The sequence below is a fragment of the Centruroides sculpturatus genome, unplaced genomic scaffold (genome assembly GCF_000671375.1).
Source record: "Centruroides sculpturatus isolate CEXI.00-Female unplaced genomic scaffold, Cexi_2.0 scaffold94, whole genome shotgun sequence".
NCBI classification, from domain to species: Eukaryota; Metazoa; Arthropoda; class Arachnida; order Scorpiones; family Buthidae; genus Centruroides; species Centruroides sculpturatus.
In genome coordinates this window covers 395,898-413,670 of record NW_019384400.1, presented here as the reverse complement: position 1 = coordinate 413,670, position 17,773 = coordinate 395,898, and the positions used below count along the sequence as shown (strand labels likewise).

At 30.8% G+C, this 17,773-nt stretch overlaps 1 protein-coding gene across 1 annotated transcript in view; it reads right to left on the bottom strand.

The window, feature by feature from the left end:
• Positions 1-4,227: 4,227 nt before the first annotated feature.
• The window catches only part of LOC111618622 (transmembrane protein 39A-like), a 43,246-nt gene continuing 29,700 nt past the window's right edge, over positions 4,228-17,773 (bottom strand). The window contains exons 5-8 of the mRNA XM_023360176.1: positions 12,908-13,184; positions 9,268-9,452; positions 4,991-5,111; positions 4,228-4,529 (exon numbers count right to left, since the gene is read on the bottom strand). Coding sequence (XP_023215944.1) covers positions 4,296-4,529; positions 4,991-5,111; positions 9,268-9,452; positions 12,908-13,184 — 817 coding nt within the window. The 3' untranslated portion in view covers positions 4,228-4,295. The remainder of the gene's footprint in view (positions 4,530-4,990; positions 5,112-9,267; positions 9,453-12,907; positions 13,185-17,773) is intronic.

Here is a 17,773-nt window from a genome sequence, read left to right as displayed (position 1 = left end):
TCACGCTCCGTACTCTCCCCACATGGCTCCGTGTGACTTTTGGCTATTTCCCAAGCTGAAAATGACGCTAAAAGGAACCCGATTTTAGTCGAGAGAAGACATCGGGCAGAATGCGACCGACCGGCTGATGGCCATTCCAAAAGATGCGTTCCAGCAGTGTTTCCAGCAATGGCAGGAACGCTGGGAGAAGTGTATACACTACCATGGAGACTACTTTGAAGGGGATTAGGGTTTTGTACCTCAAAATCAATAAATGTATTTTTGCCGACCAAAGGTCCGATACTTTTTGAACAGACCTCGTATACTGTTTTAAAATTGGTATTTGGTGGATTTTTGTTTTAACTAAAATTAAATGTCCAATTTAATTTGGGAATTTTATTAGGGAATATTTAGATTAGATTTTATAGGATGAATCATATTTTATAACGATGTTACTGCCGATAAGTCTTTGGACAGATACGGCAATTTTAAAAGGACAGTGGGAGAACTATTTTCGCATACATAGTGGCAATAAAATTTCATTTGCACCACTCTGCAGCAGTGTTGGTTACTGAACTGCCAGACTGACCGGTGATGTACTACTGTAATTGTAATAAATAATAAGTGGAAGAGTATGGAAGTATGATCAATTTACGTCATTAAATGACACTTATTTGTCAAGTTTATCAACTGAGTTACTGTTATGATCTACTACTTGGCGCAGTGGCGTAGCCTGGATGTCATACCTAAATAAGGGGTGGAGGAAAATTTCTCCGCATCCTTATTCAGGTATCTCAATTTAAAAGACTAAAATACAGTTTCGTCACAGAATAAGTAATGAAAAATACCGTGCTCATTTCAATCGGTCCGAATCGTAGGTGCAACAAAAATATGAAATGAAATGGTTCAAATTTTTACAAGATATTATTATTTATTGTGAAATTTTGCCACCCCCTAAAAGTGCTGCCTGGGGTGGGCCGCTCCCACTACACTATGCCACTGACATGGCGCCTCATTTTGTAAATCAAAATGTCAGTTGAACTGCTTGCATAGCTCTCAAGTTAGACAATATTTTTTACTGAGAAATGAAAATTGAAATTTAACCAAGAAATGTAATGACAAAATAGTAATGTGAGAAAGTCCATAGTTAAGGCTAAACCCCTTATGGTTCAATTTTGCACTCACATAATTAAAAATAAATTAAGTCACATTATCTACAAATCAAAATAAAATGGGATAAATTCTCAAGAACAAATTATTCTCCATTACTTCGTTACAATATGATAAAATGATTCATAAAGAATTCAACTCCTCAGATTTTTCAGAACATTAACCCAATTGTTTGCCATCCATGAAAACACAAATCTATGTACCAAGTGTAAAACTTAAAAATGTGTAATTGGCAATTTTAAATTTCACAACAAAAACAAATATTTAGATATTGTAACAGAAAAAAAATCAATTTGTTGTTTTTTACCTGACTGAAACAATATCAAACTTCCACCAATAAAGAATTGTTCGCCTAGAGTTAGTAATGCACACACAGGATATTTGATTGTCTACTGTAAAATTAATATATAGTACAATCAACTATCAATGTAACACCCTCCTGGTTAACATATCCTCCCCATAAATATTAAATAGAGAATCCTTTAGCATCTGTTACAAACAGTGGCGTACCGTAGTGGGGGCGGCCCNAATGTAACACCCTCCTGGTTAACATATCCTCCCCATAAATATTAAATAGAGAATCCTTTAGCATCTGTTACAAACAGTGGCGTACCGTAGTGGGGGCGGCCCACCCCGGGCGGCACTTTTTAGGGACGGCAAAATTTCACAATAAATAATAATAATATCTTGTAAAAATTTGAAACATCGTAATCTATACTTGCATCGCGCCTAGGATAGTGCTATCGTCCGGACAGTCTGGGAATCGGTAATTTTTTCATCCTAGGAAATCCTGCGAAACCTGTTGACCTTTTTTTCGTTTTGCTTGTACGATTCATTCGCGTTCATATACACCACTAATATCCAATAGAACTATTTTAAACAAGTCACTGCACTACTACCGAATTTTTCATTGCCTGTTCTGCGATAAAACTGAATTTTGGTCTTTTAAATTGAAATACCTAAATAAGGGGGGCCGAAATTTTCCTCCGCTCCGGGCGGCTGACACCCACGGTACGGCACTGGTTACAAATCTCATAATCATCAAAGCACAATTTTCAAATTCTCAAATTAAAATTTATGTGCACTTTATTACTGTATAAAATTCTTGTTTGAGGTACTTCAGTTTGGCACCATACTTGATTTAGTACTGATTTTAGATGCAAACAAATGGTGGCAATAAATTGAAAATTGAAAAGTTGAGTGCACCATTAAAAGTGTTACATCAGGAAGGAAAGCAAATAGCAGAATCATATTTATTGTATATATACAGTATAATGGGAGAAAGCATGATTAAACTGACATAATTTTGAGGTACAGAGTACACAGAAATCAGTACCCAGAGCAGCTGATGACCCCTGGCAGCAATAACAGCTGTAATTCAGCTGGGGATACAGTTGAACAGAGTCTGGATGGCAGGTACGGGTACAGCAGTCCATGAGGCTTCAACTCTGTGCCAGAGTTCATCTATCATACTGGCTGGCGAGTAGTGGTGTGCCAGTTTCTCAGCAACCATTGACCAGACATTCTCAATTGGTGACAGATCTGAAGAATGTGTTGGCCTGGGCAACAGTCAAACACCTTCTGTATTCAGAAAGGTCAGGACAACATGCAGTCATCATTGTCCTTTAAAAGGTAGCGAGACAGAGGCCTCAAAGATAGAGCACAGTGACAGGCCTTAACACATCAGAAATATAATGGCAGCTGTCCAAACTATTGGCTATGCAACAAGAGATAACCAGGATGGATACCCAATGGCACCCATACCATCACTCCAGATGCTGGGCCCGCATGACAATGACAAATGCAACCTGGCAATGATCATTTCCCTCAGTGCCTCCACACACAGATACAGCCATCATGATGCTGTATGCAGAACTGGGATTTGTCTGAAAAGATGAGGTGACACTACTCCTGCATCCATATTTGTTGTTGAATGTACTACTGTAGACACCTGTCTCTGCTGCAGTGTCAAGGAAAGCCACAGCATGGTGCTGCAGACATCATCGCACTTTCCATGCAGACACTTGTTGTTCTGAAAAAATGACCCAAATTCCTGACTCAGGGTATGTGATGTGGCTGTACAATCCCACAAAGGCCACATGGACATGATGTCCTTTTGGGCATTAGTGACCAGGGCCTGTGAGATTCCGCATGGCATTCTGTATGGCCATCCTGGATCCATCAATTCTATATTCTCATGACCAACATGAGCAGCAATAGCGCAAAATGATAAACTGCAGTCCTGGTACCATTCTACCATGGTCATACCATGTGTGCTGATCGGTGTTCCTCGTTCTTACATAAGGCATAACAAAATCTTTACACAAGCAACCGTGTGAATGTGATTTCCATGCAAGAAACCCACTTTATAATCTTTCCTTTTATACAGATTGTAGATGGCCTTACTCCTACCTGCTTTGTGAGCATGCATTGAAATGCTAATCATTTGCATGTTGTACCATTCATGCAAATTTTGTGATTGCTGCATACTGCCTTCATGGTGTAACAATTTTAATGGCCAGTCATGCTAAATAAAATATTTAAAAAGGTTTACTTAAATAACTTAGCTATATAATTAATTTGTTTATTAGTTAAATCATTACATAAATCCAAATTTTTAAACTTACAAATTAAATATTAAATTCATTGGTTTAACTGCAGATATCTGTATGCAGTGTGGTGCACACATGCTTAGATATTTATTTATGAATTTACCTAAGATAAATAATAAAAATTTAAGATATCAAACATGTTACTAAACTTCCTTTTTATGTAAAATAATTTTCTCTTTATATGTACAATACAACTTTATATCAGTATATCAACATTAATGTGTTTATATACACAAATAATAACATTTTAATGTGAATATATAAATATATATTCAAAAATATTTAGTGTATATTGTATAAAATTGATCTTATTTGTTTTATCATTAATAACAAATAAATTTTGCAAGATCAATTTTGTTTTCATTGCCAAATGCAAGTAATTTTTTTCAAATTACTATTATTGGAATAATCATTTACAAATAAAATTTTTTGAAATAAAATTTATTCTGACATAATTTTCATAAATCATAAAAAACGTTATGAAATCAAAATAAATACTGTATAAATATTTACAAGTCTTAAAATTTTTAAAATCTATCCTCCAACTCTTTCTTGAGATAGTTGTTCTATGTGATATATTTTGCCCAGAACTAGATATTGTCTTGCAATTTTAAAAAGTGTCAAGAAATTCAAAAGTAATAACAGAGCAATTGATATGATGTGGTTCCATTCATAGGATCGAATCAAAACCACTAACTGGATTCCTACCAATGTTATTTGAAGACCTAGTAGACTACTTAATGCTCCCATTGGATTGCTAAAAATAGCCTAAAATAAAATTTAAAAAATCTTAAATTAGATTTATAAAAGAATAATTATTTTAATAGGTTTAGAATAATAATTAAAAAAAATCTTTAACAATGATACAGGGTGGGGCATAATGGAGTCCCACATTTACAAGGTGAATTTTAAAAAACGGTACAACAGTACAGAGTTTTAAAATTCACCTTGTAAATGTGGGACTCCATTATGTCCCACCCTGTATATAATAAACAAAAATGCTAAAAAAGTTTGTTTTTAATCAAATAATAATCAATTATGATATAACTACATCCAAAATTTATGAATTGTGTTTTAATAATATATCCTAATACTTTAAGTTCTTCATTTTTCCAGATATAAATATTTAATTAAAATCCAACAAAATAAAATAATTAAAAACTAGTATTAAACAAAAATTTAATAAAATCATTGAAGTAAAATATTCAAATTTAACAAATTTAACTTACATAAAATCTTGTATGAGTTAAATTGCCTGGTTCAGCAGCATTACTAATACCTTCTGCTCGAAACAGTTCTTTAGTATATTTAACAAGAGCTCCTTGATGCCATATTGTGGAATCTGACCATCTAACAATTAAATAATTTATATTTAATTGAAATGGAAATAATTCTACAAAGAAATATCTTTACAAAATTATTTTAATATACTGCTATGTTTTTAAAAAATTAAAACAAACAGAAAACATACCTTTGTTTTTTCCAGCAGTTTGGAATGATTTTTCCACACAGCTTTGGCTTTCTTGAGAAAGCCTTTTTCAGGTTATCTTCTAGTTAGAATACTGATGTTTCAATTTTTAAAGCTTATGGATTCTATTCTTGGAATGTTTATGAAATGTTTTTGTCTTCTTTCAGGTGGCATCAGAGTGCATGCACTAGGTTTCATCATGTTGGTGGTTGTTGGGCTTCTTTCTTAGGATTTGTTGTATGATTGCTGGGCCATTGATCCTGTTATAGTTGCTTTGAAGATTTCTAATTTTTCTGAAGTCCTTAATGTTCTTCAAATGCTGGTTTTAAGAGAGTGGCATTGTTAACGTCTACAGATACCCCTTGCTATTTTAATTGTTGATAAAAAAAAATAGCTTATTTGATTCCGAAAATGGACAATAGGTTTAACTGACAACTAAAATATATAGAATCAACAAGCAGACCACTTCCTCAAAGGATCAGAAAACACCAGCATGGGGTCAGAACAAGAAAAACAAACCATCTTCACAAAATATGCCAATGAGGCAGGAGTATCTGTAGATTTTAACAATGCCATCCACTTAAAACCAGCATTTGAAGAATACTGAATAAGAGTTTTAGAAAAATTAGAAATCTTCAAAGCAACTATAACAGGTTGATGCATTAATTAAAGAATCAGTGAATCACTACCAGTAATCTGACAATCATACAACAACCCCTAAGAAAGAAGCTCAACGATCACTATGATGATGAAACCTAGCACATGCACTCCAAAGCCACAAAAGAAAGAAAAACGCCATAAATGTTCCGAAATTAGAATTGGTAACAAACTTCAAAAATTGAAACACTGATGTACTATAAGATAACCTGAAAAAGGCTTCTCAAGAAGCTGAAAATATAAAATCATTCCAAACTGCTAGAAAAGCAAGTAAAATGTGTTTTCTGTTTGTATTACCTATTCTAGTTTGAATCATATACGAGGAGTGTTTTTTAAGTACCGTTTTGATATAAAAAAAAACACAACTGCATTTTTAAAAATAATTTTATTCTTACACGAAAGCCTGTACTTTAATCTACTTTTCAACATAATTTCCTCCAATATGAAGGCACTTTTCATATTGTACAACTAGCTTCTGAATTCTGTCCTCATAGACACCTGCCATCTGATTTGCCAACCACTGCAGCATGGTGTTTTGACTTTGTCGTTGTAGCGCTGACTGCCCAGATGCCTTTTTCAAGTGGAGGAACAAGTGGTAGTCACTAGTCGCTAGATCAGGGCTTTACATAGGGTGATCAAGTTGTTCCCAGCCATATGATGTGATAAGATTTTGAGTTCGTTGAGCCACATATGGACAGGCACTGTCATGAAGCAAAACATTCCTCTTACTGAGCTTGCCATGCATTTTGTTTTGAATGACAAAATTGTAAAGTGTCCGTTTTCTCGAACTTTAGCAACAACTTTCTGCACCAAGTCTTCAGTAATGACAGACGGTCGCCACTACGCTCCTCATCATAGATATTAATATCACTATCTTTAAATACTTTAACCAATTTTCTTACCATTCTGTTGCTCATATTGTTTTTTCTATACACCTCACTAATCTGCCAATGAATGTCAGTTGCTTTCACATCTTTTACATTAAAAAAACGAATCACCGTGTGTACTTCACAATCGGCATGATTTTCAATGTTTGAGGCATTTTAAACACACACAAACAAATGTAAAATGAACAAATGTTTCTATAATTGCTTCTGTGGCTAGCCAATAGATGTAGGTACTTATCGCACATTCGTGGAACACCAACCATAGCACTACAGCAGTCCTATTTTAAAACGGTACTTACTTAAAAAACACACCTCGTACTTACTAGTATATTAAAATATTTGGTTTCTGGTATAATTTGTTGTCATTATTTTAAGATTTGATTTATTAAACTTAAATAATTATATACGTTTGTTTATGAAATTATAAAATTAAGTACAGTGGGTGATTGGTTAATAAACATAATCTGTTACAAGACTTTGTTTGCTATCTGAATTGTTCGTTAACCAATTATCAATTTACCATACATTTGTATCGGAATTTGATTAATTTGTTCTGGAGACCCCAAAAATAAAAAAAATATATACTTTCTTACTACGTTCATTTATATGTAATAATAAAAATACATATATACGCAGTCTTGCATTTTTATTAGTTGTGTTTTTTTGTTTGTGGGGTTAAAGAATCTGTCTAATGTCGATTGCTTTTCTCTCTTCTTCAGGATTTTCATAAGTAATTAATAGCATTGTAATTGTAGTGATCCCCAAGCCTATTAACCTCAACCTGGTTTGTATGCCATTCTAAGACCGTTGATCTGACATCCCCCACTTCTTCAAAAGATCTTTAATTAATAGCAGATATTTTCATAATAAAACATATCTTGTTGAGTTTCTTGGTGTTCTTCATTCAAGAGTTCTTGGCGTTCTTCTGTTGTCAGATCCATTTCAGGTTCCATTATAAGCTCTTCAATGTTCTTTATTTCTCAGAAGTGATTTTCGTTACTCCTTTAGCTGATTGAGTCTTCTTGATTATACTGTATCTTTCTTAGATAAGATTGAACTGTGCCCTACTGTAGTTTTGTTCAAGCCATACTGCCCAGCAACATCAGACATCGTCTGCACACTCTCTACCTTTGCTATTTTACCTTTCGAAAATAAAACTCCACGCAAAACTTAACAAGTGCCCGCCCAACAGTCTCGCGAATCTATAAAAGAATTGTTTCTGTCAGAAAAATAAAAGGCTGGAATTACAAGGGAGAGTTTCAAAGTTCAGAGAAATGCTATTTGATGAGTATATTCCAGGTTGAGCGTCTATGTCAACGTCTCCAGCACTCCAAAAAGCTTTGAATTGTTGCCTGAAGACAAGGGAAAATCAATCAGTATTTGCTATTTTCGTCATTTCTTTTTATGTTTGTTCATGAAGTGTTTGTTATCCATCATAAAAATCTTTTGCGAAAGTGTTTGTTATCCGATTTGTTCGTTAACCGATCACCCACTATTATTCATCAATATTTAAAAAAAAAATAATCTCAGCATAAACAACCACTCACCACACTAGGCTATAGTTAATCATGTACTCTGAACCAATTACAGTGTGTAGATAATGAAAGCAAACAAAAATGAATGTTTTTGAACCCCTTCCAAGTTCTTCATCAGGTCTTTTTAATGATTCCTCTATGGTTCTTCGTTTTGGAATAAAATTCAAACAAGAGTTTGAATATAAGTTTGAAAAAATCATTAAAGCCACATTGCACCTGCACAAAGAGTAACCTTACCGGAACTCAACGAACAGCTAAACCATGTTGTCAATCAATTCTTGCCAGGCCATTGATAAAACCATTTCCTTTTTATAATTTATGCATGTAGATGTAAAACTTTAACCAGGCCAAGCTCATCCTTGCTACGCCCCCCACAGAACATCTCAGATGGTTGGAGACTATGCACATTTTAAAATCCAGTTTTACATCTACATGCATATATTATAAAGAGGAAATGGTTTTGTCAATGGCCTGGCATGAATTGATCGACAACACAGTTTAGCAGTTCGTTGAGTCCTGGTGGATAACTCTTTGCGCAGGCACGACATGGCTTCAATAATTTTTTTGAACTTATATTCAAACTCTTGTTTGAATTTTATTCCAAAACAAAGAACCACTGAGAAATCATTAAAAAACCTGATGAAGAACTCAGAAGGAGTTCAAAAAGTTTAATTTTTGTTTGTTTTCGTTATCTACACACCGTAATTGGTTCAGAGTACGTGATTAATCTCAGCATAATTTTAATTATGCTAAGAAGAATTACAAAACTATTCATAACTAGAAAAATTTCTTTTTACTGAAATACAATCTTTAAATACTAGAATATTTAAAAATATTGATTAAATTATTTCTTTAAAAACTTTTATAATAAAAATGGTAGATCAAATCTATCATAATATAATAATAAACACTCTCATATAAAAAATTTTTACAGTAAAATTTAATTTCATATAACTCACACATTATATGGAATTAATGTGTTTCTCATCTCTACTTTTTGCCACCGTCCTAAGTGTAATGCTGCCCTATGTAAAGTATCACAATAACGTGGAGGAAAACAAAACACAATGTACATGGTAAAGCTGCTTAACCAAACAAATCCTACATGCTGGGCTACCCAAGTGAGATCATAATAAAGTGTGTTCTGAAAAACATTAAGTTCATTATTACAATAACTACAATATTAACAAACTTGCTTTTGATTGTAATCACTTGATTATTTATATTTAATTATCTTAAATTATAAATATAAAATCCATCTAATAAACAAAGCGTTGACAAATATATCACATTAACCTTAAAATACTTTGCATATATTTTTTAATGTATCATAAATGTTTTCAGTCCACCCTAGGACCTGCTTCAGGTAGAGTTCTACTAGAAAAAACCCTTTTCTGGTGTGATTCTGTTTCCAGAAAGGAAACTGAATAGAATGGAATGGCAGCAGATATGATACTAAGGTATACTGAAAACCAAGCACCATCCCAATATGCATCCCAGCCAGCTGTAACGATCCATATGACTATAAAACGGCAGCCTTTAGAGCACTTACCAGAAGAGCCCACATGCACTGTAATAAGGAATAAGACAAGTGGAGGAAATAAAAAGAATAGCAGAAGTTGCTGAAAGCCATGGCTATAATAAAAAGTTAATGTATAGATTGGTGGAGAAGCAAAAAACTGACTCGAGGATCAATTGAGTGAGGCTCCAGAAAATAGTACGTAGTGGGATGCATCTCCCCATCATATTACTATAATGTATAAGCACCATATGCAGTCCCTATACTGAGAGATTGGGACTTATACTAATTCAAAAATAGCCTACAGGCGTATGCCGGATGTATTCGGCATGCTAAGGAATGAGAAAGATCGACAGACATTCAAAGTGTGCTGGAAGTATATAAAATTCCACTCAAAGATAACAGATTCAAAGAGATCTTTTTTCTATATTGGACCTATAAGATCACTCAAACAACGCCTACGTGAGCATAAAACCGATATTGAAAAGAAGAAAAACACTACCGCCTTAGCTACATATGCCAGTGAAAACGGCATTACACCTGAATTACAACAAGTGACCATGATCTGGCAACTGACTCATCATATACACCAACTTAGGAATTTAGAGGCATTAGAAATTTTTAAAGCAGAATGCCAGGGTCTTTCAATCAATTTTGAAGACTAAAAACAACTCTTGAGGGCATAGCAGGCTAGGTATGAACTGGCATTGCAACAGTCAATGCAGGCGCACATCACTAGAAATTTAAAATTTAAAAAGAAAATTCGAACACATCAGAAACAGAATAGAACAAAATTGCACCAGAAAAGGGTTTTCTCTAGTGGAACACCACCTGAAAAAGGTCCTAGGATAGACCAAAAACATTTGTGATACGTTAAAAGATATCTGCAAAGCATTTTAAAGTTAGTGTGATATATACAGTAGACACCCCTATAATGCAGGTTCCTATAATGTAGATTCCTACAACAAGGCGAAAAAATTGTGACAGTATTCGTATAAAAATGCTAAAAGTAACGCGTAAAACGCCATCGTAGACGAGCAGCTGAACTACTTTCTGCCGTCCAGCGCCACACTACAGATAGTTTAGGCGGGTAAGTTGAGTTTACTATCGTCTGTACAGTATTATATATAAATTATATATAAATTAGGTACTGTATATATAATTATATATTAACTTAATTTATTGTAACTTTATTATAATTATATATATACTTTCCGCCGTCCAGCGCCACGCTACGGAGAGTTTAGGCGAGTAAGTTGAGTTTACTATCGTCTGTACAGTATGTAAATTAGGTACCGTAAGTCTAATACAGCACTGTAATTTTATACATTTCTTGTGAAAGAAACATTTCTTATTCAACGGCCATAAAAATTATTTCTATTAATAATTAATGATGTCTCCAAAGTGCAACAAATTTTTCGCAGAAAAATATCAGAAATCACGGCCGCAGTTTGGTGCACTGCTCCGCGATGAACACAAGCTTAAGCAATGGCGACGTCGAATGGTGCACACTCAGTAAGTAATCCTACAGTTTTTTTGTTTATAGTATAGTTTATACGGATTATTCCCAAAAAATTATACGTATTTTGGAAATGTTAAGTCAAATTAGTCTAGAATCGATTAATTTTATGGAAGAAAACCTTTCAAACAGCCGTAGTCCGTAAACTTCACACGTGTCAGGCTGCGATTGGTTCATGTATTTAAGAATTCCTACAACACGAAAGTCATATAACGAGGAACGTATCTCCGCGTTATAGGGGTCTACTGTATTTAAATTATAAATAGTTTTAAATAAGAGAGGGAGGCCAATTTAATAAATACATATAAATACATTTTGTATATTAACTGAATAAAATTATCTAATATAAACCTGTATACTATAATATACAATTTAATATAAAATAGATTATATAACAACTTTTTAAGTACATTTCAGATTTAAGAAAAGATGTTTCTGATCGAAACTTGGCAGAATTTTAATCATTACCATTTAATTTATAAATAATAGTAACAAAAAATGTAAATTATTTACTTTATTTAACTGTAAATTAAATAAAATTGATAAAATTAATTATAAAATTCTAATGGCTATAACTTTTATATAAAATAGCTTGTAATTATTTAAAACTATTTGATTTATCTGTATAACTAAGAAATATCATACATGTTAATTCATAATTTTTTCAATAATCTTAGATTTCATTTATATTTAATCAAAGTTCACATTATAAAATAGAATTAACACTATATCATTATGAAATACGGATCATGTAATTTTTGAAAATATAAATTTGCAAAAGTATTCTGCTTATATTTTACATCCAAGATAAGTTATTGAATTTGAACATATCTGATTTTGAGATCTGATGATAAATACTTAGATCTAATATAATTAAACATTATATATTCATTAACACTTTCTAAACATTTTTAAAATTTAAATTTAATAAAATTGTTCTGTTAAAAATTAGTGAGAGAGATTAATTTATATCATCATCAAGTCAAAATTTTTCAAAATAATTTTTGACAATAAATATGAAAACTCCAGTTTGTCTGAAGATATAAACAGTCACTGGAAACTAATTAATTTCTACAAGGTATTTTTTAGACAAAATTACCTGAGTATCTTTAATTTAGATACTCAGGTAATTTTGAGTTTTCAATGTGACTGGAAATTTTTAATGCATTAGTATTTTATTCATAGAAATTGTTTGAGAAAAATTTGAAATTACAAACAGGGCTGTATTGATGAACGAGGCAGAGGGGCAGCTGTCTCAGGCACAAAATTGGAAAGGATACTAAAAGTGCATCATAATGTTTACAGAAATATAGGTAAACTGACACTGTCCTTAGTCTTTCCTCAAGCATCAAAATTAATTGAAATGGTCATTATGACAATGATTATAATTTAATCTCTTTCAGAAAATTTAAGAAAATAATATACTCTAGTAACATTCATATTATAAGATTATAAGAATGTCATATTTATTTTTAGAAATAATACTATTTATCAATTTAATTGCTGAATAAATATATTAATTATATATTAAAATTCATAATTAACTAGTAGATTAAATTACCTGAACAAAACAACATGGAACGAATCCACAATAATACGCAACAGAAAGAGAGTTAAACAAGACTTGTTTTAATCGTCCATTGAAATCTGTTTTTAACATTTCAACTTCCTCTCTAATCACTTCAGCAGAAACAGAACAAACATGATTCATAAGTAAAATGCCACTCTTTGCCAAGGCAGCTCGACTTTTAGGACTCATTGCTCGTTCTTGAGAGGATGATTGCAATTCAAATAAAGGAAGAATAGTGGGACCAAACAGAATTAAATAAACAATTACTCTGAAAATATTCAAAACAAAATAATAAATTTGAAATATTTAAAAATAAATATGAAAGTAATTATTTAAAGATCAATGAAGTGTTTTAAAAATTATAATTTTGTTAAATTTGAATTAAAACAGTTTAATAGATATTCTGAGATTCCAAAAATATCGTTTAATTAATAAATTATAAAATATTTGTTGATAAGTCTAACACTGTATTTGACTAAATGGTCTAATTAACATAAAATTGTTTTATATTCATTTAAAAAAAAATATTTATAGCCATAATGTTTCTACTTGAATTCCTATTAAACAAATAAATAAAAAGAACTTTTTATTTGTAGTATTAGTCATTTTAATTTATTTACATCATTCAAAAATACATTGAATCTTTATTTTTAACTTACAATAATTCAATAATATTCAGATTTAATTTATCGATAAGAAAAAGAAAAACGTAATAAAATCAATTAAAAAAGGAATTTTTTTTTTTATTACAATAAATTATTATTTTAACACTGATAAGAATGACTGACAATGGTAGGCTAAAATAACAAAACTCTTAATATAGTTTTCATTTTAATGTTTGTTGTTCTTACTTTTTGTCCAAACGGCACAAGGTATATCAGCTAGTTTAAAATACAGGTATCCCTCATATAACACAGTTTGAGAATTGCTAAAATCAACCACACAACACACTACCAAAATTGCTCTAATGCAATTCAAGCATTGGTGACGTCCCCATACAAAACATCACAATTTTTAAGTGCAAACATGTCATTTGATATTTTGTTTTATTCAAGTAACAATGTGTGTTGTCTCATATTAGCCCATGGATTTTAGAATATTGAAATTTTCAATGTTGTTTCATACTTTTTGCCTAGTTTTCTTTAATGAAAACCGATTGTACAATTTTTTTCTTCCTTGTCCTAGCTTCCTATAAAGCAGATGTCACTGTCATTGATGACAGTGCCCTAAATCAGTGTTTTTCAACTGCCACTCTGCAAAAAAATTTCACCAGGCTACAGAAAAATATTTGATCATACTGAAGCTAGGGTAGTTGATTATGGGTGACATTTAAATAGCAATCTAGAGTTACTGTATATACTTTATTATGTATAGTAACTCTAGATAAACATAAGCTTAATAAATAAGCATAATTCATAGTTGATTATAATTACTTGACCAGTAAAATTATTTATAATTTTACTGGTCAAGTAATTATAATCAACTATGAATTATGCTTATTTATTAAGCTTATGTTTATCTAGAGTTACTATACATAATAAAGTATATACAGTAACTCTAGATTGCTATTTAAATGTCACCCATAATCAACTACCCTAGCTTCAGTATGATCAAATATTTTTCTGTAGCCTGGTGAAATTTTTTTGCAGAGTGGCAGTTGAAAAACACTGATTTAGGGCACTGTCATCAATGACAGTGACATCTGCTTTATAGGAAGCTAGGACAAGGAAGAAAAAAATTGTACAATCGGTTTTCATTAAAGAAAACTAGGCAAAAAGTATGAAACAACATTGAAAATTTCAATATTCTAAAATCCATGGGCTAATATGAGACAACACACATTGTTACTTGAATAAAACAAAATATCAAATGACATGTTTGCACTTAAAAATTGTGATGTTTTGTATGGGGACGTCACCAATGCTTGAATTGCATTAGAGCAATTTTGGTAGTGTGTTGTGTGGTTGATTTTAGCAATTCTCAAACTGTGTTATATGAGGGATACCTGTATTTTAAACTAGCTGATATACCTTGTGCCGTTTGGACAAAAAGTAAGAACAACAAACATTAAAATGAAAACTATATTAAGAGTTTTGTTATTTTAGCCTACCATTGTCAGTCATTCTTATCAGTGTTAAAATAATAATTTATTGTAATAAAAAAAAAATTCCTTTTTTAATTGATTTTATTACGTTTTTCTTTTTCTTATCGATAAATTAAATCTGAATATTATTGAATTATTGTAAGTTAAAAATAAAGATTCAATGTATTTTTGAATGATGTAAATAAATTAAAATGACTAATACTACAAATAAAAAGTTCTTTTTATTTATTTGTTTAATAGGAATTCAAGTAGAAACATTATGGCTATAAATATTTTTTTTTAAATGAATATAAAACAATTTTATGTTAATTAGACCATTTAGTCAAATACAGTGTTAGACTTATCAACAAATATTTTATAATTTATTAATTAAACGATATTTTTGGAATCTCAGAATATCTATTAAACTGTTTTAATTCAAATTTAACAAAATTATAATTTTTAAAACACTTCATTGATCTTTAAATAATTACTTTCATATTTATTTTTAAATATTTCAAATTTATTATTTTGTTTTGAATATTTTCAGAGTAATTGTTTATTTAATTCTGTTTGGTCCCACTATTCTTCCTTTATTTGAATTGCAATCATCCTCTCAAGAACGAGCAATGAGTCCTAAAAGTCGAGCTGCCTTGGCAAAGAGTGGCATTTTACTTATGAATCATGTTTGTTCTGTTTCTGCTGAAGTGATTAGAGAGGAAGTTGAAATGTTAAAAACAGATTTCAATGGACGATTAAAACAAGTCTTGTTTAACTCTCTTTCTGTTGCGTATTATTGTGGATTCGTTCCATGTTGTTTTGTTCAGGTAATTTAATCTACTAGTTAATTATGAATTTTAATATATAATTAATATATTTATTCAGCAATTAAATTGATAAATAGTATTATTTCTAAAAATAAATATGACATTCTTATAATCTTATAATATGAATGTTACTAGAGTATATTATTTTCTTAAATTTTCTGAAAGAGATTAAATTATAATCATTGTCATAATGACCATTTCAATTAATTTTGATGCTTGAGGAAAGACTAAGGACAGTGTCAGTTTACCTATATTTCTGTAAACATTATGATGCACTTTTAGTATCCTTTCCAATTTTGTGCCTGAGACAGCTGCCCCTCTGCCTCGTTCATCAATACAGCCCTGTTTGTAATTTCAAATTTTTCTCAAACAATTTCTATGAATAAAATACTAATGCATTAAAAATTTCCAGTCACATTGAAAACTCAAAATTACCTGAGTATCTAAATTAAAGATACTCAGGTAATTTTGTCTAAAAAATACCTTGTAGAAATTAATTAGTTTCCAGTGACTGTTTATATCTTCAGACAAACTGGAGTTTTCATATTTATTGTCAAAAATTATTTTGAAAAATTTTGACTTGATGATGATATAAATTAATCTCTCTCACTAATTTTTAACAGAACAATTTTATTAAATTTAAATTTTAAAAATGTTTAGAAAGTGTTAATGAATATATAATGTTTAATTATATTAGATCTAAGTATTTATCATCAGATCTCAAAATCAGATATGTTCAAATTCAATAACTTATCTTGGATGTAAAATATAAGCAGAATACTTTTGCAAATTTATATTTTCAAAAATTACATGATCCGTATTTCATAATGATATAGTGTTAATTCTATTTTATAATGTGAACTTTGATTAAATATAAATGAAATCTAAGATTATTGAAAAAATTATGAATTAACATGTATGATATTTCTTAGTTATACAGATAAATCAAATAGTTTTAAATAATTACAAGCTATTTTATATAAAAGTTATAGCCATTAGAATTTTATAATTAATTTTATCAATTTTATTTAATTTACAGTTAAATAAAGTAAATAATTTACATTTTTTGTTACTATTATTTATAAATTAAATGGTAATGATTAAAATTCTGCCAAGTTTCGATCAGAAACATCTTTTCTTAAATCTGAAATGTACTTAAAAAGTTGTTATATAATCTATTTTATATTAAATTGTATATTATAGTATACAGGTTTATATTAGATAATTTTATTCAGTTAATATACAAAATGTATTTATATGTATTTATTAAATTGGCCTCCCTCTCTTATTTAAAACTATTTATAATTTAAATACAGTAGACCCCTATAACGCGGAGATACGTTCCTCGTTATATGACTTTCGTGTTGTAGGAATTCTTAAATACATGAACCAATCGCAGCCTGACACGTGTGAAGTTTACGGACTACGGCTGTTTGAAAGGTTTTCTTCCATAAAATTAATCGATTCTAGACTAATTTGACTTAACATTTCCAAAATACGTATAATTTTTTGGGAATAATCCGTATAAACTATACTATAAACAAAAAAACTGTAGGATTACTTACTGAGTGTGCACCATTCGACGTCGCCATTGCTTAAGCTTGTGTTCATCGCGGAGCAGTGCACCAAACTGCGGCCGTGATTTCTGATATTTTTCTGCGAAAAATTTGTTGCACTTTGGAGACATCATTAATTATTAATAGAAATAATTTTTATGGCCGTTGAATAAGAAATGTTTCTTTCACAAGAAATGTATAAAATTAGTGCTGTATTAGACTTACGGTACCTAATTTACATACTGTACAGACGATAATAAACTCAACTTACTAGCCTAAAATCTCCGTAGCGTGTTGCCAGGCGGCAGAAAGCATATATATAATTATAATAAAGTTACAATAAATTAAGTTAATATATAATTATATATACAGTACCTAATTTATATATAAT